At 41.3% G+C, this 26,429-nt stretch overlaps 1 protein-coding gene and 2 non-coding genes across 16 annotated transcripts in view; all 3 read right to left on the bottom strand.

The window, feature by feature from the left end:
• Positions 1–3,508: 3,508 nt before the first annotated feature.
• Positions 3,509–26,429, bottom strand: part of PUM1 (pumilio RNA binding family member 1) — a 130,113-nt gene continuing 107,192 nt past the window's right edge. For 9 of the 14 annotated variants that reach the window (XM_073233529.1, XM_073233540.1, XM_073233539.1 and 6 more), the window contains 8 exons: positions 23,730–23,997; positions 22,289–22,418; positions 20,288–20,422; positions 17,064–17,201; positions 13,981–14,106; positions 12,661–12,782; positions 8,276–8,468; positions 3,509–5,334 (listed from right to left, as the gene is read on the bottom strand). In XM_073233529.1, the coding sequence (XP_073089630.1) occupies positions 5,203–5,334; positions 8,276–8,468; positions 12,661–12,782; positions 13,981–14,106; positions 17,064–17,201; positions 20,288–20,422; positions 22,289–22,418; positions 23,730–23,997 (1,244 nt within the window). In that variant the 3' untranslated portion in view covers positions 3,509–5,202. The remainder of the gene's footprint in view (positions 5,335–8,275; positions 8,469–12,660; positions 12,783–13,980; positions 14,107–17,063; positions 17,202–20,287; positions 20,423–22,288; positions 22,419–23,729; positions 23,998–26,429) is intronic. The other 5 variants (XM_073233541.1, XM_073233534.1, XM_073233538.1 and 2 more) reach the window with 1 other exon arrangement.
• Positions 7,421–7,505, bottom strand: LOC118970990 (small nucleolar RNA SNORD103/SNORD85). Its single transcript, XR_005059217.1, has one exon. It is a non-coding gene; the product is annotated as a small nucleolar RNA SNORD103/SNORD85 (small nucleolar RNA).
• On the bottom strand, positions 19,299–19,383 carry LOC118970989 (small nucleolar RNA SNORD103/SNORD85). Its single transcript, XR_005059216.1, has one exon. It is a non-coding gene; the product is annotated as a small nucleolar RNA SNORD103/SNORD85 (small nucleolar RNA).

Here is a 26,429-nt window from a genome sequence, read left to right on the forward strand (position 1 = left end):
TGTGGGCCAGGGGTTCCAGAGCAGCTGAGCTGGTCTGGTTTGGGATCTCTCGTGAAGCTGCAGCCTTACGAGACGGCAATTCAACACTAGCTACAGCAGAGACCTCAATTCCTTACTGTGGGGACCTCACTGAGTGTCCCAGAAAGTGAGCGAGAGAGCCCAGAGAGCCAGCTTGAGCCGCAATGTCCCGTGGGGCCTGGCCTCGGAAGTCACACCCCACCCTTCCCACAGTAGCCTAGTGTTTCTAGGCAGCCCTATTCAAGGTGGGGAGGGTGAGAACACCAGGAGGAGGCCGCCCTGGAGGCTGGTGGCCATGTGCTATAATAATTCAGTGCATCTGCTTTTATGCTTTAAAGTGTCCTGGTTTGGGAGGCCAAATTAAATAATCACCCTAGTGAAAAGTCCAAGAGCCCCAACACAGCAGGGACAAATCAGCAGCAGAGGTAATAATAATAGTAACAACTCCTATTTATGGCTTACTAATGTGCCAATGTTTCTCATGTACCCTATGAAGGACTATCATTATCCCCATTTCCCAGATGAGGAAATGGAGGAATAAAAGGGCAAATGACTTAAAAAGTTCACATTAGACTGGTGGCACTAGGATTTGAAGCTAGGCAGCTATTTATTGGTCATAAAAAGACTTGTGGATTTTAGTTGTCTGAAAGCTTGGTGGAAAAGCCAGGGATGTGGCCCCAGAAAGAGGCACCAGAGGCTTGGGTCATTAACAGTGGCACGGCGCTGCTTTCTCCGCCCCAACCATCTGATTCATACCAGCCCTGTAAGGGTAGCCAGGCTGGGCTTCCACCCTGTGACGGCTGGAGAAACCGAAGCCCAAAGGTCAGTGATTTGACAGCAGTAGCCTGTGAGCCAGATCCATGACCATATCCTGCCTTCCCAAGCTGGACTGAGGGACTAGCTCTATGCTTAGAAGCTGGGGAGGGAGGCAAGAAGTGGGGAAGTCAGAACATATGCCAGACCTCCAGTCTCCAGGCCACTCAAGCCCTTTAAGCTGGGGAAAAGCCATCCCAACCTTGACCTTGGAGCCTTGAGCCCCTAGAACTTTATAATGGTTTCTTAGGGCAGCAGCACCCTCGTGTGGCTACAACTGGCAACTACATGAAGTCCCAAGTTTCCTCCTGTGAAACGCTTCGCCCCAGTGCCTTGCCGTTCCAAAACCCAGCTCAGCCTTGAAAAAAGAGAAGACAGCTTATTCCTGGGGCTGACGAAAGGAGACAAGAGCAAGATGGCAAACTTCAGATAAAATCCCTGCTTACTGAATCATTTTATGGCCTGAGTCTTAAACCCCTCATCTGTATAATGGGCTGGTAACATCTACCCTCTCTCACTCCCTGAGGCTTTCATGAGGACCAAAGGAATCAGAAATGAGTGGGCTCTGTAAACAGTTAAGCACTGCGAACAGGTAAAGGATGATCATATAAACTGTGGGAGGAAGCCATGTTGGAGGAACTCTGGAAGAATGCAGGTTGCCTAGTTGATGGCAGCCAGGACACCAGCAACCATCCTTGGGCAGAGTTGGCAGCAGTGGGTACTGTCAGATGAAGTGGGCACTCGGCTCAGGACTGCAACTCAATCCTGCAGAGGCAGGGGTCTGCCCTGGCCCCCACTGCTCTGATAGCCAAGGGGGAAAGCCTCAGGCTCAGAACTGGTCTGATCTAGAAACTGCCTCAGACCCCAGAACCTGTTTCCATATCTGAGTTCGGGGTGACCACATTCCTCGCAGGACCTGAAAGGAATGAGAGGACATATAAAAATCATCTCTTCGGTGTCTGGCATAGAGTTGGTTCACAATAAATGACTTCATGTTAACTTTTTCAAGTGATGGGCAAGAATTGTTCTGTCCACCAAAACCTGTGCAGACATCGGATGAGTGATGGTAACAGTGAGAGATGGTAGGTCCCATTCGTTTACTAGACCAATGTGCCGGGGACTGGGCTAAGCTACGGAATTGCATTCAGTCCTCACAACTAGGTGCTACTGCTGCCCTCATTTCACAGAGAAGGAAACTTGGCCTGAGAGGAGATGATCCAGGCAATTAAAGGCAATTGGGATTAAAGCATCCTGAGGCCTCAACGACATGGGCTTGAAACAAAGGCAAGAGTAGGGTGATGACATTTCTAAGCCAGTATTGAGTTCTACCACTGAAAAATACAAACATAAAACATTTCAGTAAATGCTCAAGAGTAAAAGGAGGCAGACGGGGGAAGAGAAGTATAAACAATCCAGGTAAGAAGAAAACCAACCTGTGAGTGGCTAGCATGTCCCAGGCTGTTAGCGTATGTTCATTAACAATTCTGTTACTACAGCTCTACATACATGTTGTATCACCTTCAACCTTCAGCGAGGAATCTGATAAAGATGAGGTGAGAGGACCCCAAGCACACTCAGTGAGTGGTGGGAGCCACACCTGAACCCAGTCTATCTGGGTCCAGAGCTGCCATGTTCAGAACTGCACTGGCTGTGGCAGCTGGCAGCACCCTCAGCATGCTGCCTGCCTCTGGGGAGCCCACGATGACAGCTGCGCTGGGAGAACGCTGGGGAAGGACCTGGTCACTGCCACAAGGGCACAATCTGTTCTAGACTGGAAACCTGCATTCTCTCCCCATCTCCCTTTGTTCCCTGGACCACGGTGCCTGCAGGGCTTGTTAGTGGATGTCTCATAACCTCGGAAGGTACTGGGCAAAGTTCTTTCTGCAGCCTGTGGCTGCACTTCCAGACAGGAGGTGGTGTGGGCTCCCGGCAGGCCTCCTGGGCTGAGCTCAGGCTGCAGCTACTACCACTGACCAAAGTTTCAGTGGCAGGTTTTGCCAAAACTGCTTCTGGAGCAAAGGTGGTGACGGAAGATGGTCATCCTCAGGCATAGGTGACAGGCACCTGAGTGAGCAAGCGACCCTGTACTAGGGTGGAGGAGGTCCCCAATATGAGGTAAGATGAGCAAGCTAGGCTATCAGGTCCACCTGAGCCGGCCACGGCGTGTGGGCACCTGTGAGCAGCAGGATGACGCAGCCCAGAGAGGAGAGGAAAGGGGCCCGGTAGGGGGGAGACCCAACAGCCAACACTTTACTCAGTTGGGAGGCATTTGTAATTAACTGGGTTCTATTTAGCTCCTGGCTCACAAATGCTACAGAGGCTAGAAAGGCCAGTGAAGATCACCAGCAGAGAACAAGTCAACTGCAGGGCCTTCTGAGGATGCTCCAGTGACTAGCATGCAGACTTGGCCCAGAGAGGTGAATATTCTGATTTTTCAATAGAACTTAGAAATTTGGATTAATGTGGAATGTCTTGATTTTTAAAGCACTGAGCAGGCTAAACCCAGCATCCTAGGGGCAAACTGGGCTAAAGAGCCATCAGTTTGACACCCCAGCCCTATTCCAAGTCCCCCCCATCCCCCCACAAAACAAGCAGGAGGAAAGAAGCACAAACAACAAAGAAAGGGCTATCCTGGCATTAGTGCAGGTTGGGGGAAGGTTTAAAATAAAGCACAAACTCAGATTCCAAAGTTCTGTATTTTTCAAAATAAAGATCACACATTGTTTAGAGACAATCTACACAAGAGTTACAAAAAATAGTTGCCCAGGCATAAGCATACACAGGTTTGTTAATTATACACATATGGTTACAAGTGTGCTTGCAAAAAAGTTCATTGGAAATATACACAAGGCTCTGGAAATGTACACCGTGTAGTGTTACAATTCTATATTCAAACAAGGAAAATTGACAGTATGTTACATTCACTTACAAGTAGACAAAATGCAAAATACAATTCATCTTCTGTACAAAAAGGGCAATTCACACTTTACAAGGGAGAGGGACTCTGATTGTAAGGAAGGCTAGGGCAGGGCTGAACTTTGCACGTCCTTTCGACTGTCACAAAATAAGTAAAACATTACTTTAGGATTTAAAAAAACACTAATGTGAACTGAATCATCTTGAAGAACATTTAGAAAGGACCTTGCTACTTACTGACTAGGTGACAAATAAAACCAAGTGTTTTTTTCTTCTTTTTTAACGTTAACTATGCTGTATAAAGAACATTTATTCCTTCAAAAGAAAAAAATTTACTTCTGGTTGAAATTACAATTTACAATATACAACACTATATGCTACGACCATAAAAGGTGTGAATATACACTGAATGCACAGGGCTGGCTAATTCTCTTTTCTTACCAAAAACGTGTTTATGTTGATTCAAACTTCTCCACATTTACATTACAGGTATACAAATGTACAATTGTACAATCAAAAGTATGTTCGACTACTAGGGTACATTATAGATACAGATTAGACATCAAAACAGGAAAATACTACAAATTTGTATATATGCAAAGTCTACACCAAGTATACACTATATATTTATAGAAGCAAGACCAAAAGCAGAGTTGGATTTTTTTTCTCATGCTAAATAATCAGATTTTGCCTTTTAATGTTAACAGAAAAGAATTCCATAGGCGACAAACCGATATACCCGCCCACCCTTGAAAAATATCCTGGATGCGCACATCTCCTCCTCACAGAACAGACTACGTAATTTTCTTCAGCATAATAGTCTCCAAAAAAGGCAATTTTTAGAAGGTTCATAAACTTAATGTCATAAACTGAGGTTTTAGCAACTCTTAAACAATTTTCATTATATATATATATGTATATATATATATTTTATAAACAGCGTTAAATGCCAGTTTGAGGTCATTTAACTAAAATTCAATCTTCTCAGGTTTTTTTGTTTGTTTTTGTTTTTTACTAAAATGAGGAGGTGGAGAAGAGCTATTTGCAAAACTTGCCGGTGAGGCAAGTGATTTAAAAACCTTTTTCTTTTTTTTTCTTTTTTTTTAAACTTTTTTTGTTAAACCAACCACCCTGAAAGTTTCCACACGTGGGATATAGATACAACATTGAACAAAATAATGTGGCCTCCCGTGTACGCTGGTAACCTATGTACAAGTATCCTATACACCAGTAAAACAACAGGGCAATTAGTCAATTAAAAAAAATAATTAGTACATGTTATGCGTAATAAAATTAAACAAATTTACAAAGGCTTTTCCACTGTGGATTTGATTCCTTTTCTTAGAGGACAGGGTACCCATTTTAAGTCTACACTAGAACATTTCTGGTTGCTGGCTGGACTTGCCAATGGGCCAATGAGGTGAGTGGGAATAAGGGGACAGGGGTGACGCTGCCTCAGATAATACCATTAGGGGGGCCACAGATGGGCCCTAAGTCGACGCCGTTCTTCATGTAGTATTTCTCCAGCTTGGCCAGAATGTGCTTGCCGTAAGTATACTTGCGAAGAGTTGCAATGTGAGGCCGTATCTGAGGAGGAATCACATTTTGTGTTACTCTGGCTGGGAGACAGACTGGGGCAGGCTCCCGCTGTGCTCCCAGACCCCCAGCCTGCACCCGGGCACATAGCCCTCAGCAGCACTCTCACTGGCTCAGCGGCAGCACCGGAATTCTAGAGCTAAGTGGCCCATCAGATGAGAAGCACAGCTCCTATCCTGAGTGTTGACACAAGATGTGAGGGATCTGGAGGCTAGACAGCCACAGACCACTTCCAGGACAGAAATTGTGTCCTGAGTGACAATCACAGCATCACCACCGCCAGTGCACAGGACCTCCCTGAGGCACACTGATCAACCCCTCTGGCCCTATGCCAGGAGCCTCAGCTCCCCTGAGCTGTGAGGTTTTCTTTCTGGGTACTAAGACTCCTGAGCTCACTATCTAAACCTGCCCTCCAGTTCACAGAAAGCTACTAATGACAACAATAAAAATGACAGACGTGACACAGGTACTGTTCATGTAAGCCTCATAAGGCATATGTGATTATCCCTCTTTTATGGGTGAAAAAATGAAGGCCCAGGGGTTAAGTGGCTCATCCTAACTGTGTGTGGCCCCTCTAGAAATTGCCTTTCTCCCCACTGTGCATTCTTGTCGCTGCCTGCGGCAGTCTCATTCCTCACCTCTCCCACCCATGCTTGGCTTGGCCTTCCCAGCATTCTCCCCTCCTCTCCCACCCCCCAGGGTGACCTGTGCTGAGAAGTCCTGTGCATCCCAGACAATGAGAGGTGCTTCATCTCTGGAACCACCTTCTTCTTCTGTGAGCTTGTGGAGCTTTCTACTACCTCTGCCATGGCACATACCAAACTACCTTACAGTCACTTGCTTAACCATCAACCATTCCACATAGGCAGTGAAGGACCACAGCTTATTAACCTGTTCCCACACACAGCACATGCACACTCCAACACTGAGACAAATGTACCAGTGAAAACGGATACTCTCTAGATGGAGAGCTCTATGTGGGCCACCATTTTTGTCTATGTAGCTGTGTCCTCAAAGCAAGGAAGGGCCAGGTGACTCTAGAAACCCCTCTGGACCATAGGACACAGACCCATGCTAGCTACTCCATTCTCACTTAAGAGCCTATGTGGGAAACTGTTAATGATACTTGGCTCGAATTCTAAGCTGTGTGACCCAATTTGCCTAAACCCACCCCTCGTGCTTTTTGGCAGCTTTCCTTTTAGAAACTAAGTGAAGATTCAATTTTTTTCACCTCTATATCCCTGGGATTGGTTGACTGATAGTTCATCCACTTAACCTTTATACACCTCCTTTCCCAGGCAGAACTAACAACCCACATGCACGTGCATGTATAATATTACTGAACTCCATTCTTCACTGGGTTTAATGGGAGGTGAAAAGCAACCTGCTCCACTGTTCCCTCTTACTGAAAAGGGCACTGCCTACCAGTGAAAGCTGAAAAAATCTTAGATATTTTTTAGATTCTTTGGGGCTTTTCCTCTCAGCAACCTCAATCAACTGCTAAGCCCCACGTAAATCCACTTCTCAATCCCAAAGCCACCACCATCTCTTGGCTGAACAGCCTTCCACCCAGTCTCCTCGCTGCCTCCCCTCCTCCAAGATGCTCATCAGCCAGGACAACCGTCTGACATGTAAATGTGATTCTGGCACACAGTCCTGCCCTCCTGAATGTATTTTACTTCTTCAAACACACCATGTTGTCTCCTGCACCCAAGCCTTCACACAGGCAGGTTCCTCTGCCTGGAAAGGATCAAGGCTTTATTCAAATGTCACTCTCAAATGTGGCACAATCTCACACAGCCCTCTCCAAACTATCCCCAGATCACTTGTGACTATGATACAGTAGCTGCTCTGAAAGGAGGGCTTGCTATTGAGTACACGTGCAGGTTTTTGTTGCATGAATGGACATGCCATAAACTTCTATATTTCTCCAACAGTCCCTCTGCCTCCAGCAGCACCACCTGTGAGTCTCACACCTTTCAGGACTCTGGACTCCCCCAGCCTTCCACTGCCATGGCCAACACCAGCACGGTGTTTTGTTGTGTTTTCTTTTGAACTGGAGGTGGTGAGTGCCTCGTCTGGCTCAGAACTTGAGTCCATAACAAAGATTCTCATTACCGAACTTTGTTCTCAGTGAGGGCAAGCAGTTCATCACTGCCAGACCATGACCAACCTCTTTATTGAGTTCAAAGCCCAACGGCTGAGGGTTCAAATCAGAAGCACCCCGAGGCTCACGGCCCTGTCCGGCACAAACACAGGGGCAGCGCACCTGCTGTGGGCTCGTTTTGCTTCCTGGGCCCCGTGGTCTGTGTGGGGCTGGCTCGACCTGCTCCGTGACTGTTCTGGAAGCTGTGGCCTCCCTCAGGTGTGTTCTGTCAGCTCCCACTCACAGCACCTAACAGGTCAGATTTCTGTCGCTTTTCTCCTGTCTACCTCCTCCTTAGGCCTGGTCTTCTCTCCTGCAAAGCCTGCCCTCAGACTCGGGGAACCTGCTCTCACACGCTCTCCACTGCCTTCCATCGCCCTTTCCCACTGTGGCCTGGAGCAGTCATCAGCTTCAGTCACCTCTGTGCTGGCGTCTGACACACAGTGGGCATCAGGTTCATGGGCCAGGCCGGGCACTGCACTGAAAAGCTGATCTCCTGGGGGCACAGGGGTAGACACATGGCCTGAAGGTCAGGCAGGACAATCCCTCACAACAACTGAGTTTAACACTCTTTCACACCAATGAATTAGTGATAAAGGTGAGATGGCAAACAGAAACAATGGCCACTCCAGATAAAAGGAACAAGAGGCACAGCAGGAGATGTAGTCCTGTGACAAAGTCCACCAAAGCAGCAAACTATTCACCCTCCTTGGCACGTCACAAACATGAAGACCCCGAGGCCCGGCACACATTCTCTCTGACTGATTTCCGTCGGACCCGGCCTACCTTATGCATGACAATCTTGCGCTGGGCTGGCTCTGCGACATCAATCATCTTTTGGACCACGTAGTTGGCGTACTGGTCCTTCATCATGGTGTATAAGGCACTGTGGGGACCGTCGTTCATGGTGCATACCTCATCAATAAGCACGGCACGCTCCGTACGGGACGCGTGAGTGACACACTTCTCCACAACATTGCTGAAATGAGACAAGCCCAGGAGAAACTCTTAGAAAAGGGATGCTGTTAGGCTGTACTTATCTGGCCTCTGCTGCAAAAGAGAGCCCAACATTTTCGGGTAATTAACTCATCAACCAGTTGGCTCTACAAGACTCTCCACCTTTGCCATCTGTGGCTTCCTATGGGAACCATGGCTGAGACCAGGTCATAGAGGATAGAAGACACCCCCCCACCACCCCAACAGGTGAGGGTAAAAAGCCCAGGTAAAGTGAAGGGACCTAAACACAAGGTTCACAAAACTAGTTAACAGCTGAACTGGTTCATGAGCATAATTTCAATATGTACCAGAATCTATCAATTCTTCCTCACCTCTCTGAGCCTACTGAAGCCAGAACAAGTATTACTTAGTATTTATATTCCTGTAGAGCTTGGTACTTAAGAGAGGCTCTATGGACTGAGTGAGTGAAGGAATACACAAGTAGGGACCACAGCACTCTTTCAATTACTTCATGCTGCTGCTTTGGAACCTAAGAACAAGAACCCTACAGGTCTGCCTGCATTTCTAAATAGTTCAGAAATACATCATCCTGCAAAAGGAAAAAAGGAACGTGGTTGTATCAATCAGAATTTTTCTACAATCCAGAAGGACTGCAGAGGCTGATCAAACTGCACACAGCCATACTAATGGATAGTTATCATCCAGGAGTGGCTGATTACTTATTAATGTTTGATTTTTATAAGTCAACACCACTTTGCATCTGGGGTTCTGTGGTAGGAGACAACTGTGTGATGTCAAAGAATAAGACATATTATTTCTATTTGTATTGCTGGAGCCAATACCTGGCAAAGACAATATTTGGTAGGTGGGTGGGCAGGCAGTTGAGGGCTTTGCAAAGAGTTCATGACTGGAGGAAGAGCTGCTCTGGATCACACACACTCCAAGTAGAAAAGGAATACAGAAGAGCCCAGACCTAGCTAGTGCAGAAAGCTCTTTTGTGACAGTTCTGGAAGATGGCCATTAGCATCTGCTTGGGAATTTCCAATAATCTGGAAGTAATTACTTTTTAGGGCAACCCACCATATGGGTGAATGGCTCTGTTAAACATTCTTCCTTCCTAATTTTGCCTTCAGGGGCTAAAAAAGGACAGGTATACCTAACTCCAGGGGTACCTGAAGGCAGGGGCAATGTTCTTACTCCTTCTGCCAAAGGCGAGCCTTCTGGATATTTAGCTAGTCACCACAGTAACTCTCTGTCCGAGAGGTTTTTAAACCTTAAGAGTGTGTTGCTCTGTAGGGTTCTGAAAGGACCCTCTCATGTTACCTGGCTTTGTACATTGAGCTTCATATGCTTTTATTTAGAAAATGGGATTCTCAACTTAAAATGTTTAACAGCTACCATCCTACCAAACATTTCTTCAATATTTCTTCTTAAAATATACAGTGTATATCAAATCTGGTGAGCTAACGTATCAACTCTAATATTAAAACAATAGTCTCTCCCCTCTGATAGAGCAATGGAGAAACTTATCCCCCTACCCTCCTTCCACAGTACTATGCAATTCTAGCCTGAGCTGAAGGTGTAGTACTGTGGAAGTGATAATAGCCTAATAGCCACTGACTTCTTCCTTAGCAGAAAAAGGAGTTAAGATATTACTGAGCTGGTTCAGAGAACACAAAACCAGTCGCTGTCTCAAAATGTTCAGGCAAAGAACTCATTGCTTTTCAGGACTAGTTGGCTGAGTTATACCTTTATCCACTCCAGGCCCACTTCTCCTACAATGGGGTCAGAATTAGAACAGGGCTTTGTACTAAACTGGGTTGGGGACACCACTTCTAGGTGGAGGACTCAATCCTCAGCACTGACCTGTCTTCCAAGAAAGCCAGATGCATCAGCCCTATCATGGGATACCACTCCACACACAATCAAGTATTGTTTCAGTCTTTGAAGTTTGTCCTGGTCCTTCCAAAACTGTAGTTTCCAACCCATTTGTAAGTCATGAGATCAACTTAGTGGTTTGTGCCCTTTTTAATTTTTTTGATGAAACAGAATAGTATCAGAATTAATCGTGGGCAATACAGTTCCAGCCACCTGCACACATTGTGCTTGCAAAGTTGATGAAAATTTTACTCTGTATTCTGGGTCACCATCAAAAATGTCACAAAGTCATTAATCTATTTTACTGGTTTATTTCTATTAAGATATTTTCTAATATCCTGCCTTCTGATATCTCTAATCTGCTGTTAAGGTCATACAGTGAACTCTATTTCAGATGATACATTTTTGTCTATTCTAGAATTTCCATTTTTGTTCTTTTTATAATAAGGTTTCCATATCCTACTAACATTTATGCTTTTATTAATTACAAGCATATTTTCCTTTGTATCTCTCAATATAATTAAAATGGCTGCTAACACCAACATCTGGGTGGCCTCAAACATGTGGTTTTTGTTATATCTCTTTTATTTTCTTGAGTATAGGTCACATTCTCCTGTTATCTAGACATAGTGAATGATACACTGTAGAAACTGGGTACTACTATGTTCATCCAAAGAGTACGTCCCACCCCCTTATTTTACTGCAGTTAACTTGGCTGAACTCAAATTGTAAACTCCTGTGCAGTAGGCAAGCAGCTGAAACATCAGAATTCTTTTTAGCTCTAGTTGGGCTGCCTCGAGTTTATCCCACGGAAATGTGGTTCAGGAGTCAACTAGGTATTTGCAAAGTTTAAATTTGGGCCTCTCCTTCCCTAGTTCTCTTTCCTTCCAGGATGTCTCCTTTGTCACTCTGCCACTCTCAATGTCAGGTCCACCCCAAACTCTGCCTTCTGGGAACACTGGAGAGTATTCTATCCCAATTTTAGGAACCCAGCATAGAGCAGACTGTGAAGTGCCTACAGGTTGAAGACATTAAAAATGGGTAACTTCCTGACTGTAGTCGACAATACTGTATCATAAATTTCAAAATTGCTGAAAGACTAGATCTTAATGGTGTTCCCAACACAAAAAAGAAATGTAACTATGTGACACAGTAGAAGTGTTAGCTAATGCTATTGTAAGTTATATTGCAATACATAAATATACTTATACATTTATAAATATATTGTACACTTCAAACATGTTATCGATTATATTTCAATTTTAGAAAAACAGAGAAGTTTACCCAGTGCAAATTACCTTCTTCCAAGTATCAACAGTCCACACCCTTCTAGTATCCACCTGCTCTTTTAACTCAGGTAGTTCTCTGACATTTTGTTCACAACTTATAGCTGTTATCTGTGCGAGGGTTGGGCTCACAGTAGCCACTCGGTCACTACCAGACCACAAATTTATTATAATATTAACTACATCCAAGGGTGACATATTAAACACACTAAACAAAAAGTAAACAGCACAGTGACCCAAGGGAAAGATCTAAGGGATCCTGACCCCTCTTTCCCTGGTCCTTGCCAATGTCCAGAAGAGGCCATATGAGGTCTCAGTGATGACCCTGATCAGGTAAGGCTATTGAGAGACTGGATCTATGGGTGATTTTATCTCTTTTCCCCATTATCCATGCTACAATATTGTAAGATTTTACAAATTAAAAATGAACAATTTAAAAACATCAAGGTTGTAGAGCCACAGCTGCTTGCAATCTATTCTAAAAACCAGAGAAGAAAAAATTCCCAAAATACAAAGTACTATGTTATGTGTACAGCAGAGGAGAATACACAGAATCCACTTAGAAGACCACACCACTAACCCTTTGGAAGGGCCAGCAATTTCTTTTCCAGCCACTGCTACTTAAAAGTTACCTAAAACATCCTTCACAAGCTGGGAAGAACTAGTGCATTTGATATTTGAGTGGGACACAACACAAAGACTAGAAGAAATTCTAAGAACATTAAGGCCTGTACAGAGGTATGGTACACTGCCTCTTAATTCAAAGAGGAAATGAGTAAAGGACATTTCACAATTTCAAGCATATATGTTAATGAGATGTCTAGTTTACCAATGTACAAAATCTATATTCTTTAGAAACATATTCACCAGATTTCAAAGGGGCTGATTCTGGTCCCATTAAGGGACCCTTTATGTCTTTTACTTTGTAGCATATTTTGTAGAACTATTTGACTTTTTAAGTTAGGTATACATTGAAAAAATGAACATTTGAAGAAAAGAGAAAAATTTTCTGGAAAACAGAGGAGAATTTGTATAATTCAAAGCACATACCTTGCAAATTTGTGCTGACTCAATACAAGTACATTGCCTCGGATTTCTGCTACAATTTTACTTTTATCCTCAGGACGACCATGCTCCAATACGTGCTGGATTACATAATTTCCGTATTGATCCTATTTGAGGAACAACAAAAATAAAATCTATGTAAAATGAGTTCTGTGGGTTACCTAAATCCTTACATCTAATCAACACCTATCTTCCTGTAGTACGACAAGGGCTTACCTGAATGCTAATGAATACTTCTGAATTTTTAAAAATGGATAGTGATCATTTTTCCCTGCCATTACAAAACAAGAATACATTCCCAGACAATAGACTATTTCTATATGCATTTACACTCAAAGGTCCTAGTTGGGTTCTTCATACAGTATTATACATAAAACTGTAGGCCTCCTCTTAAAATAAAATTTAAAAAAACTTTTTAAAGGGGGTTAAGTGGGAATAAAGAGCAATTTTGCTTCCTAGTAGAAATGTACAGATGGTTCACTGAACTTATCTATAACAAAGAAAAACTGGAAATATGTATGTTCAACAAAACAGACATCTATTTAAGTAACATCATAGGCATACAATACATATATTCATTCATCTAAAATGAAAAGTACTTTGAGAGAATACATGCAAGTAACTCCAGCGGCAAAAATAACTGTAAGATAAAAAATTAAAAGTGTACAAAAATATTGTTTTTAAAAGTGCCACTGCCAAATGTGTTTGCTTCTGGATGGCAGGATTATGGATAATTTATTTTGTTTCATGGCTACTTACTGCACTTCCAAATTTTTCCACAATGAATATTTAATACATTTCCAATTTCATACCTCTCACCAAGTAAAAAGTAAACAACACACACTAACAAAAAAAAGAAAAAAAATGCTTCAGTATACCAAATACTACATGTAGAAAGTTTTCAAACAGTTATTACGATATGGAATAAATTTTTGGTGGCAGAGCAAGAGAAGTATCAAAACACAGAAAGGAGAAATATAGCCTAATCTGCTTATTTCATCTGAAATGATGAAAATGAGATGAGAGAGAGTAAGTGGCCTAGGAGGACTCAGCCAGGTAGTTCTCAACAGAGCACCGACAGGCAGATCTCTTCGCTCCAGGGCCAGGGCTCTATTCATCACCCATGTTCATAAAACATAAACCAGGCAGGTATAAATGAAAACCAGTGCCCAAAAGCATCAATGGGCATTTAAACACATTAACATTAACCTCTTCTGCAATGGATACCTGTGCTGAGAAAACACAAGCTCTGGGCCTGCACAAGCCCACAGGTGTTTGCAGTTACTCTACTGGCAACTCCACTACCTGTACAAGTTGCTCTGTGTGCTGGTGAAGCTCCTCTAAAATAGGGAGTGTCTGGTCAGGGAGACAGTGCTCCAGGATCCTCTGAATCACTCGGCAGCCATAAGGATGCGTGGACAAAGCAAATACCTGGGGCAGACAAACAGAAATAAGAAAGCCCAAAATGACAGCTGCCAGTTTTCAATGCTTCAGTATTATTTATATATATTATGTTATGTTACATAACTATATATATTACCATATACATATTATACATTATGTACAATTATCACAGTGACCCTGACAGTCATTATTGTCAGCAGAATAATGAGAAAACTAAAGCTCTTAGAATTTTATATAATGTGCTTACAGTCATACACATAGTAAATGACAGAGCCAGGATTTTATTACCTAGTCAGATTCAAAAGCCCAAATTATAAACAGGGCATTTAAGTTCTCTCTAAAAATAATAAAATGTATATGTATGTGTGTATGAAAACCCACGGCTTAACTATCCTAGGAATTCATAAATGCACATAAATTCAGAGCTGTAAAGGACTTTTCCAAGAAGCCTAGACAGGATCAAAGAATCAGTCAAGGTCAGGAAAAACACAGGTAAGAGTCCATAGTGTCAAAAGACAGGGTTAAAAAGAGGGGAAAAAAAAAAAAAAAAAAAGGCTGCCCTGAATGCTTTCACATAACCACACCACAATGTTCCGAATTTAACTGGTACTTTCCAGTAATAAGCAAGGGGAGTTTCCTCTTTTGTGGGGTCTGGAGCTGGATGATCACACAGGCATCAGACCCAAACTACCCGATCGCTACCCATCTCAACTCTGCCCTCTCCAGCTGAACAACACAGAGCAACTTGCACCCCTCAGATCTGTACCAAGAATGAGCACAGTAATGACAGGAAAAACAACAACTAACAGTGAGATGTTTACCAAGTATCACTCACCATACTGCCTTATGTGTGGTTTTATATATGCAGCGTTATGTGTACAACTGTACACGTACACAGTACAGTGAGACCCTGCTCCATTTTAGCTTTATAAAAATGCTAAAAACCCACAGTCTGAGACAAACTGACTTATTTCACTCAATGTTATGTTTCAAATATTTACTTATAATTCTGTGGGCTTCTGCAGTTTCCTCTGGATAGCTATATAGTACGTTGGATAAGTGTATGAGTTTGGGTTTTTTTGTCCAACCCTCTGTTGATGGACATCTAGGTTATTCAGTGTTTTCCTATTAGGAAAATAATACTTCTGTAAATACGTCTAAATATGTCTCGTGGTGTACATGTGCAAATGTTTCACCAGGTACACACTTAAGCTAGGAGTGCTAAATCACAGGAAATAGGAGAACTCAGAAAGGCAATAGTAAATTATTTTCCAAAATAGTTGTGCTAACATCTACTCCTACCAGCAGTGTATCAGATCCCATATTCCTGCCAGTACACAGCAACAGATAGAGACCAGTCTATCACTTATGGCTATATTTTCTATTTTCCTGATTGCTAATGCAATTATTTTTTCCTGTACCTACTGACAATTTGTATTTCCTATGCCTTTTCAAGCTTTTGGCCCATTTTTGCACTAATCTATGTTGTTGTCTTTGATAACATGAGTCTTTATATATTCTTTATAACTATTATATAGCTATCAATTCTTTGGCAGACTTGAAAATATTCTCTTCCATTAATCCTTTACTTTCTTTGCTGTATACTTTGATAAACATAATATCTTAATTTTAAAGTAAACATATCTTTTTTTCATTAACTCAGAAAATCTTAACACCCCCCTGGGTTCCCATCTGTACAAGCATGCCCCCTTTTATTGCATTTCATTTTATTGTGTTTTGCAGATACTGCATTTTTTACAAATGGAAGGTTTGTGGCAGCCCTAACGCAAGTCGACTAGCACCATTTTTCAATAGAATTTGCTCATTTGGTATGTCTGTGTCACATTTTGGTAATTCTCAATTACCAGTATTTCAAATTTTTCATTATCATTATATTTGTTATAATGATCTGTCATCAGTGATATGACTCTTACTGAAGCTCAGATGATAGCATTTTTTGGCTATAAAATATTTTTAAATTAAGGTATATATGTTGTGTTTTTTTAGATATACACTATTGCACACTTCAGAGCCTACAGTATAGTATAAACATAACTTTTATATGCACTGGGAAACTAAAACATTAATTTGACTCACTTTATTGCAGAGGGCTGGAACTGAACCTGGAGTATCTCTGAGATATGCCTATAATTTATTTAACCACTGCCATCATTGAAAAATTCCAAATCCTAAACAATGCTAAAATTCACTTTGATATAGGCTTAGCAGTACACATGACTGCACCTATTAATCTACTTGGTAGTTCCCATTCTTTTTCCCTTAAAAAAAAATCACATCTCCAAGAAGGAATTATGTTTTACTCTTGTTTCACATAATTTAGGAGGGTGTGAGGATGTTGATTTTTAGCAAATGAAATTAACGACAATAGCCACTTATGGGGCAATTATGGAAAACCCATGGTGTAAGAAAACAAACTCTGCTTGGAAGCGGATGCTCAAGAGCATGCAGGCTCTTACACCATACAGGTGAACAGCCGAAAGTAGAAGCTATCTCTGGTTGTGTGGCTACTTAACAGAGTTCAAACAAACCTGATCACCCCCCATTAAGAAAAAAAGTTAAACAAGTACCTTGTTATTTTAAAGATATATTAACACATAACCTACAAGATTAGTTCTATAAATGACCTGACTTTTAAAATGTGATAAAAACTTTAAAATAGCAAGATAAATAGCATTTAATCGAAGGAAAATTATTATTCTTCAAATAAAAGATTTAATCTTAACTTTGATGACAGTGTCTCATCCCAACATGAGCAGGTAAGATGGAGAGAAGATCTCAAACAATTAAGGGAAAAGGCATGGATACACAGAGATAGGTATCTGACACCACTGAACAGAATTGCTATTTATTGTAGTCTAAAATACACACAGCACTAGAGAACATCCACAAATCCTATCCTGTTCTCTGCTCACAATGAAACACCCATAAATTTGTTTTCCGTATTTCTTTCCTAAGTCACTTACCTGCCCTTTAAATGCATCGATGATAAACTGCAAAGACTGGGGCTGCACACACTCAATGCATTTCTGAACCACGTGATTACCATTCTGGTCTTTCACACACTTCAGGACATGGCCGTCTAGTTCCCGAACCATCTCATTCTATTGGAGACAAGGAAAGAAAGCACCACCAGAATCACAGCGAGCAAACACCTGGGCAATTGCGTTCTCCTTAACAAACGTGAAAGCACTGATCAGGGAATTCATGGTAATGAAAGGGGAACAACTCAGTTATGGCACTGTGACAACATAATGGCAACAAATGACAACAGTTTTTCCACATGTTAACCAATTTCCTGCAAGACTAATCCGTCTAAAAGAAAGTACTATAACCTGCAAAAGACTTCTGGGAGTCTGCAAAAATGTAGAGAAACAGAAAAGAGCTTATATCAAGTACACTGTATTAGAAAATTTCACATACAATTTCATCATGTTTTTATCTTGACAACCTTTTATGGTACATATTATTAACAATAGAGGTTAATCTATAGCTTACTCCAGGCATACCTCTCAGTGCTTAAACATGTTTTGACTCAACAAATTCTTATAATAATCCTATGCACTGGACACTCTTACAGATGAGGTAACCAAGGCACAAATTAAATGACATAATCACAGACCCAGGGCTGCCACGGTTCAAACCCAAGCAATCTGGCTCCTGTGTATGGTAGGTAGAACAGTGGGTCAGTAAACCAACTGTGAATGATATACTACCTTACACACCTCCTCCATCACTTCCAATGAAGAAATTTACCCTGAGAGGTTAAGTAACATACTTAAGACTACAGACAGTGACTGAATGAGAATTCCAAACCCAGGTCTGTGACTCCAACACGGCATTTCTGCCAGGCCAGTGACTGCAATGTCAGTGGGAATGGTACTCTCATTAACTCTCAGTTAATGAGTGAGAAGTGTCCAAATTCAGAGAACACAGAAGACCAGACACAAATGCGTATTGTGTGTAGAGAATGAGTAGAGGGGACAGATAAATATACTGGTATTGTGACTGGATCCCTTCCCCAAAACTCACTGCCTCAGGTCTCAGTGTCTGGAAGATGAATACCTGGTATGATAGTTTGGCCCTCGTACCTGCTGCCGTAGCCCATCTCTGAATATCACCTCTACTGTGCTGACTCTAAATTTATGGTGAAACTACAAGCCAGTTTAAAATGGTGACATATATTAATGCAATGTCTTAAGTCTCTGAGATGTTGAGTAAGTCAAAGCAATTAAGAGATTTTCTAATTAAAGAAATTCAAGACTACAATGCCAGGAGCTAAACAAGCAAAAGACAATAGACTCAGGAAATTTCCCTAAAGCAGTCAAGTACCAGAAAAGATTTATTCTGAAAATATAATTATGGGAATGATAGAGAAAGAATGATGCCTATATATAATGGTGCACTTATAACCAAAACGAAGGAGAGGTGGCTTTCCCGAATATTTTGTTGAGCCCAAAAGGTAAAAACTCTACCAGAAATGAGTTAACTCCACCATAATAAACCTGCACCTAAAAACAGTAAATTATCCACAGCAGGAAGAGAAGTTCAGGCTCAGAACAAGATATCACAGAGAATCCAGCCCAGAAAATAATATACAGAAATATAGGGAAGAAAGAACAATAGCTTGGGAGAATAGGAAAGGAGATAAAAAACAACTACAATGTAGCCACCCAATCAGAAGACAGTAAAATCTGAAAAGCTGGATATAAAAGCAATGATTTATCATGATCATGGGAGGGGACAAAGATGGGAAAAATACCTGGGAAACTGTAATATACCTGCTTTCTCTGAGCAAGTGGGCATTACCATCAAAAAAAGGTAAGAAATTTTCATGTTCAAAAGTAACAAAAAACTAAAAAGGAAAGATTCAACCATTACATTTCTACCCATGAAAATCCCAAGGAAAATCAAAGTGAATTACAAATTTTAGAAGAAAACTAAAAGGAGTAGCTTCACCCCTGCACCTAACTTCTTCCATATAACACTGTTTTATTTGCTGCATGTCCAGTTCTGAACATGAACCAATGAACTCCACACCTACCTGTGTGTCTCTAACATTCCCTCTGCCTCCAGCAGCACCACCTGTGAGTCTCACACCTTTCAGGACTCTGGACTCCCCCAGCCTTCCACTGCCATGGCCAACACCAGCACAGTGTTTTGTTGTGTTTTCTTTTGAACTGGAGGTGGTGAGTGCCTCGTCTGGCTCAGAACTTGAGTCCATAACAAAGATTCTCATTACCGAACTTTGTTCTCAGTGAGGGCAAGCAGTTCATCACTGCCAGACCATGACCAACCTCTTTATTGAGTTCAAAGCCCAAAGGCTGAGGGTTCAAATCAGAAGCACCCCGAGGCTCACGGCCCTGTCCGGCACAAACACAGGGGCAGCGCACCTGCTGTGGGCTCATTTTGCTTCCTGGGCCCCGTGGTCTGTGTGGGGCTGGCTCGACCTGCTCCGTGACTGTTCTGGAAGCTGTGGCCTCCCTCAGGTGTGTTCTGTCAGCTCCCACTCACAGCACCTAACAGTTCAGATTTCTGTCGCTTTTCTCCTGTCTACCTCCTCCTTAGGCCTGGTCTTCTCTCCTGCAAAGCCTGCCCTCAGACTCGGGGAACCTGCTCTCACACGCTCTCCACTGCCTTCCATCGCCCTTTCCCACTGTGGCCTGGAGCAGTCATCAGCTTCAGTCACCTCTGTGCTGGCGTCTGGCACACAGTGGGCATCAGGTTCGTGGGCCAGGCACTATACAGGGCTGGCACTATACTGGGCTGGCCCTCATTCAATAAAAGCAGACAGAATGAGAGGAAGTGAAGGAAAATAGAAGGTGGGTTGGATAAAGGTTTGGTTTGTTGAAGTGGTCAGTTCAGGATGAAGAAAATGACAACTTAGTATTTTACCTGCTTCAATACTTGCCGAACAAAAAACTCACCTATAAAATTGCACCTACTTATTAAGACTAAATTCTGGTCAACAAGAAATGTTAAACCACTGGTTTTCACACAGGACACTTGATCCACTATCTACAGTTACAAAATTAATTGGAACAGTTCATGCTCGCCATGCACAGAAAGGCAGCCAGCCACAAGCATCAAAGAAAAACTGTAAAGCTAAAGACTGACAAATTTACGGGGTCACTACATGTACCATGGAAAAACATCAAACACCAAGAGAAAAGTTAAAGGGGAAACTTACAATTACCTGCTGGTCTGAAGGAATAAATTCAAGAGCTTTCTGGATAACACGGCAGCCATACATCTGCAGTGCCAATGACAGGACATGGCCTCGAATCCGTTCTGCCAAAGCCAGCTTCTGTTCAAGGCTGCCAAACTAGACATAACGTGAGGGCGGACGCCATTAATTAGGTGGAAGAAAGGAAGCCAGAGAAAGCAAAGCGTTCATTATTCTGTGTCAACCACTGGCATAACTTCTGTTAGCCCTGTCACCTATGAAGAACTAACCAAACCTTTTGTTTAAAAAACTTTGGCTTCTTCAAGCCAAGAGTTCTCAGCTTCTGATTATTAGTTCTGAGGGACTCTTTTTAATGTTGAAAATTTTCTCATTTTTGATATCCAACAGTAGTAATTTCACTATTAATAGCTACTAAACAACTTATATAATTTCTCAAACTGCCATTTGTTAATATTAATAAATATATATAATCTATTAATTATAAGAGCATTTACATTTAGTCTAAACATAACAATCAACATGAGTGAGACTATTTATTAAGGTTTTAGACAATGTCTACGGAAAACTCAAGGTCTTTCACAGCCCAGATGATCTACAGCACTCAGGTATCTACAGCCTGCAAGTTGAAAAGCTCTTCCATCTACATGAAGTTTAAGACAAAGAACATATAGACACTCTATTTTGAATTAAGTGTTCTATATCCAAGAACTGATACTGTCTAGTTATACAAGGCAACAGAGTAAGAGGTGGAGGGGGGAGTTAGCAGAACCAAGAGGTATGGCTATGTCAAAGTTATAACTCTTCCTAGAACGATTCTGCATCCCTGGCTTTTAATTTTCATTTGGATTGCATAATCATGAGAATGGAGGAGACTTTAAATAATCAGCTTGCCCAAAACACTCATTTGTCATACAAGAGAACTAAAGTCCAGGGACATTCTCTAGGCCAGGGAAGTTCTCTAGCTTGTCCTGAATCATACAGTTATAATCCATGGTTCATTCTGATGCCCCTAGCTGCATTAACCTCTGGAGCTGGAGAGTTCTGTATTTTTATATCTGTGACAAAATGGTGGTAAAAAGATAAAAAATACAAGAGTCATGTTTAAGTTGATTTCTTAAGGTCTACTGCTAGAAAATTCAGTCAGAAAACTTAAGTCTTTATGAAAAAATTTGGGAAGACAAAGGCTGTGAGTGAGCCATTTTTTACTCTTCATACAAATCAAACAAATTAAGATACAAGAAACTTGGAAATTTCTTTTGTCTGGAGGCAGGTGATATGCAGAGCTCCAGCATTTTCCTGCTATACCAGATTCTTCATCCCAATGATTCATTCCCTTCTGGCTTTATAACTTGGGGTTGCTGACACCAGTGTACCAGGGCTACAACAGTAGGCAAAAAAAAAAACCCTGCCTTTCTGGCATTTTGGTTTAGTAGGGAAAACAAGACATTAATCCAACAATCTCAATAATCCTTTCCAAAGATGATGATGAGTGGACATTATTCACATCAACAGAGTAAAATAAGGAACAAAGGCTGAAGGATCACCCAAGAAGAAGCATTTAACAATCCTCACAGCTATAGTTTATCATGAAAAATACTAGAGATGATGTTCAAAAATAATTCTCTAGGAATCCTAAAAACAAAAATTCTTTTTTTCAGAACACTTCATTGTATCCTGCTAAAATTATCTCACAAGGATTATTTCCTCCAGAACTGACATGTTTGGTGAAACTATTGTAACAATCAGAAATAATGGGCTGAATCCTAAACGGGGACAATGGTTCTCCAAACACATTTCTAAAACAGACGCATCATTTGCTTGGGCATTTATTTAAACAATGCATTGCTGCTAAAGACTTGGTGAAGCATTCAAAAGCTCTTCAGGATGACCATATACATTTCATTTTGAGGACTGGCATAGGACAGCAATTCTAAAAAATAGCTAATGAAAATCAAAATGCTGTGGAGATTCTCTAGTCAAAGGATAGAAAGAACAAAGACTTACTTCAAAGAACTTCTGAATGACATAATTTCCAAATACATCAACCATTAGCTGATAAGCGGCCTGGAGGATTTCGTTGAAAACAAGCTGGCGCTCAGCTGGTGTGGCCCGCTCTAATTTCAGCTGAATGAATCTGAAGTACAAAGTAAAAAGGGCAATCACAGCATTTTAAGACACTTGCAAATAAATAAGGATTAGCTCAATTTATATAATGTTATCAGTTCTGAAACTAAAGGTATATATGTGCAGGTGTATACACACAAATACAAATAGTGTGATTTAAATGAATTACTTGGCTCACTTAATTGAAGAATTTCTGAAAAGGGAAAAAAACTATATTGCAAAGTACCCCCTAACTTACCTGAGCTTTCAGAAGAATATTTAAATGGTAGTGTATTTCATTACAGCAGGACATAACACACAAATTGTATTTATGTGAGGTGTTGAGAGGGAGGTGAAAAGTGGGGTAGGAAAAGAGGAGGAAATGAAGACAGGCACAGGGCGAACTCTGACTTTTTCCTTGAGAAACCAGTTCCACGTCAATGAACTCGGAGCTATGGTCCTTGCTGTGTGCTTTAAGTCAGACTGATGCACAGCAGTATTCACTAATGATGTGGAGTAGTTGCTGTACATGTCTGCACTGTCTTCTGAAGCAGTAGCTACTCAGTTTGCTATTTGTTTTTAGTTCAGGTGACTGTTACTGAAAAATCATGCTCACTCTCAATTTGATCTATAGGATCCAAATATGAGAAATCCTTGCCCAGTTAGCAAGCTAGCAGAACTTAGGGGTGTTAAGTTCTTCAGAAGCTGTTTCAGTGGGCAAAGTGAGAGAAAAAGAAAGAGACAAATCAGAAAGAAGGGGTCACCATAATTATGCTTCTCCCCCAGGACAAGGGTCCCTTTCTGTGAAGCCACTGGCACAGCCAAACAGGGAGGGGTAGCCTAAGATGAACTGTGTTCTGTAATAGCTTCTTCTCTGTCACCTCCACACAGACTTTCCTCTCTAGAGTGGAACAACAAAGAAAAGTGCTGGAATATCTTATTCCTGAATATCAGAGAACCAAACTTATATTTGAATAATGTCTCTTGAGAATAAGATTCTTAATAGTGACTAAAGTAGCAAGTATGTACATATCTTTGTGTGTTTCTGTTTCTTAAACTGTAGACATTCTGTGAAGTTCTCATGAACTAGTACCATCAGGGTAATCTTTCAGAAAGGTATAAAGGTTTGTTTTAATCATATGATCCAGATTACTAAATGGCTCTTTTCAATCACTTTTATATCTGGTGTCCCTCAAATCCATGTCCCTCTGAAATAAATAAGGATATAAGAGGCAAACTTCGTCTAATTATTGTATGGCAACTTAGTGTATACCTTATCTGAAGCACAGGACTTAAAGCACTGAGACTTCAGTTACCTTAACTGCCCAAGCCAAGTCCTCACCTGGACCCATGCTGGTCTTGGGAAAATTCCATTATATGCCCAGCAATCTCCCGCAGTTGTAAATTGGGGTACCGGTTATTTCGAAAATCTTCTAAAAGCCTGCTCCTGCCAGAGGGCATGACATCAGACATTCCATATCGCAAACGAGAGGAAGAAAAGAGGGTGCTGCTGGGGCTGAAGAGGCTGGAGGCACTACTCGCACTTCGGTACTTGGCTTCAGCGCCTGGAGCAGCAGAGATGTATCTTCCACTGCCATTCGTGAGTCCTCCTGTTGGTTATAGAACAGGAGAACTCAAGACTCATTCTTAAGCCACTTTGTTCAAGAGAGGAAAAAGCATCCCACACATGAAAGCCTGCATCACTTCTGATTTCAGTTCTGTTGCTTTTGTGTTAAAATTCAACTCTATTAGTGCCACAACTTTCATTAAGACCAACTTACCAAGCTGGAAGGAAACTTTTGCACAAAGTTTTAGTGGAGAATGCTTTTAACCACTGACAGGAACAATGGAGCAATAATTGGGAGAGCCCTTGGTAAGTAAAGTGATGTGGAAAGTGCCTGCTGTGTGAACCAGCACCTGAGCACCAGGAATCAGAAAACACAAAATGCACAGACTTCAGTAATTTCCCACTCTGAGCTCTGTGGCAATTCCTGTCATTAGTGAATAAACCTCCCACTCACATATGAAACTCTTCCCCAAATCACACCCCTCCCAAAAAAAATCAGGGTACCTGGATTAGTCTATTTCATATAGGGAGACCCCCAAAAAGCTTTGAGGGAATGGTTTTCCACTAAATAAAAATCTGAAAATCACTAAGCACCCCAAAATCACTGAGGATTAAACATAAGGGGTTAAAAAAAAAGGACATATGCTTTGAAATGGAAGGTTTCAAGCTCTTTATCAGGAATGGGCAGCTCGTTATTAACACCTTCTACGGGGACAAAGCCTGAAAAGACTGCAGCAGCTTAGCTGCAACCTGCATGCCACTGATACTGCTGTTTTGACTGATGACAAGGGAATAATTGTGAATCACTAAAGAACAGATGAAATAAAGGTAAGACAAAAAGGCTTATCAAAATGTAAAGTAGAGTAACAAATTTTAATGTACATATTTTTAATATTCTTTGTTTATAATGACGGATTTTTTAAACTTTAAATCGCACTATAAAAAGGATGTGAAGTCTTTGTGTCCCCCCTACTCCTGTTAAACAAAAAAGCAAAGTATGTAACAAAGATCACATAAACCGCAAAGAGTATAGATGAGTAATAATGCATGAGAAAAGTCACCCAACACAAACTGTTCATAGACGTCTTCATGAGTTTTAATACATGTCTGGTTTGAACCAAGTTTAATTAATGGTAGCTACAAAAAGATATCCAGCTTGGATTTCTCCAGAGATTTCTAGGGCCCATCTTCAAAGGTCTGGATCTCAGTGACACTGATGGAACCAAAAATGGCTCAAAGTTAAAACCTGCAAAACATTTACCAAGCATTTGTTCTATACCAGGATCTGTGCTAGAAGTATTTCATATATACTTCCTATTGAATTCTCACTGGAATTTCAGAAAAGTAGTTTTTAACGTCCATTTATGTAACAGAGAATTAAGGCCCAAAGAGGTGAAATGCTCATCTAAAGATATAAAACCCAAGATTACCAAGGCCAGAATCTGTCACAGGACTCTAACTCCAGAGACAGTGTCCCTGCAACGATAACTACATGAGACTCGTTTTCATACTCAGTAATATCAAGCTTTCGTGTTTTAAAGGACAGCTATTCTTGTCAAATTCTACAATATTTCTAATCCAAATGATAAACATTTCTTTAAAGAAGGGATGAGAGGAAGGTTATTAAGAGAACTGTGAGAATATATTCATAAATGACAGATCCAATAAAGGGTTGACATCCAAAATATATAAAGAGCTCACACACCTCAACAAACAAAAAGCAAATAATCCAATAAAAAAATGGACACAGGAATCACAGAGAAGGCACACAGTGGACCTCTGGCATCTTGCTGCACTGATGGACAGTGACTGCATTGGGGTATGGGTGGGGACTTGATAATATCAGTAAATATAGTAACCACATTGTTTATTCATGTGAAACCTTCATAAGAGTGTGTGTACATCAATCATGCCTTAATAAAAAATTAAAAAAATAAAAATGGGCACAGGATCTGAAGAGACACTTCTCCAAAGAAGAAATTCAGATGGCCAACAGACACATGAAAAGATGCTCCACATCGCTAATCATCAGGGAAATGCAAATTAAAACCATGAGATATCACCTCACACCAGTAAGGATGGCCAACACCCAAAACACAAAAAACAACAAATGTTGACGATGATGTGGAGAAAGGGGAACCCTCCTACACTGTTGGTGGGAATGTAAATTAGCTCAACCATTGTGGAAAGCAGTATGGAGGTTCCTCAAAAAACTCAAAATAGAAATACCATTTGACCCAGGAATTCCACTCTTAGGAATTTACCCTAAGAATGCAGCAGTCCAGTTTGAAAAAGACATATGCACCCCTATGTTTATCACAGCACTATTTACAATAGTCAAGAAATGGAAACAACCTAAGTGTCCATCAGTAGATGAATGGATAAAGAAGATATGGTACATATACACAATGGAATATTATTCAGCCATAAGAAGAAAATAAATCCTACCATTTGCAACAACATGGATGGCACTAG

The sequence above is a fragment of the Manis javanica genome, chromosome 4 (genome assembly GCF_040802235.1).
Source record: "Manis javanica isolate MJ-LG chromosome 4, MJ_LKY, whole genome shotgun sequence".
NCBI classification, from domain to species: Eukaryota; Metazoa; Chordata; class Mammalia; order Pholidota; family Manidae; genus Manis; species Manis javanica.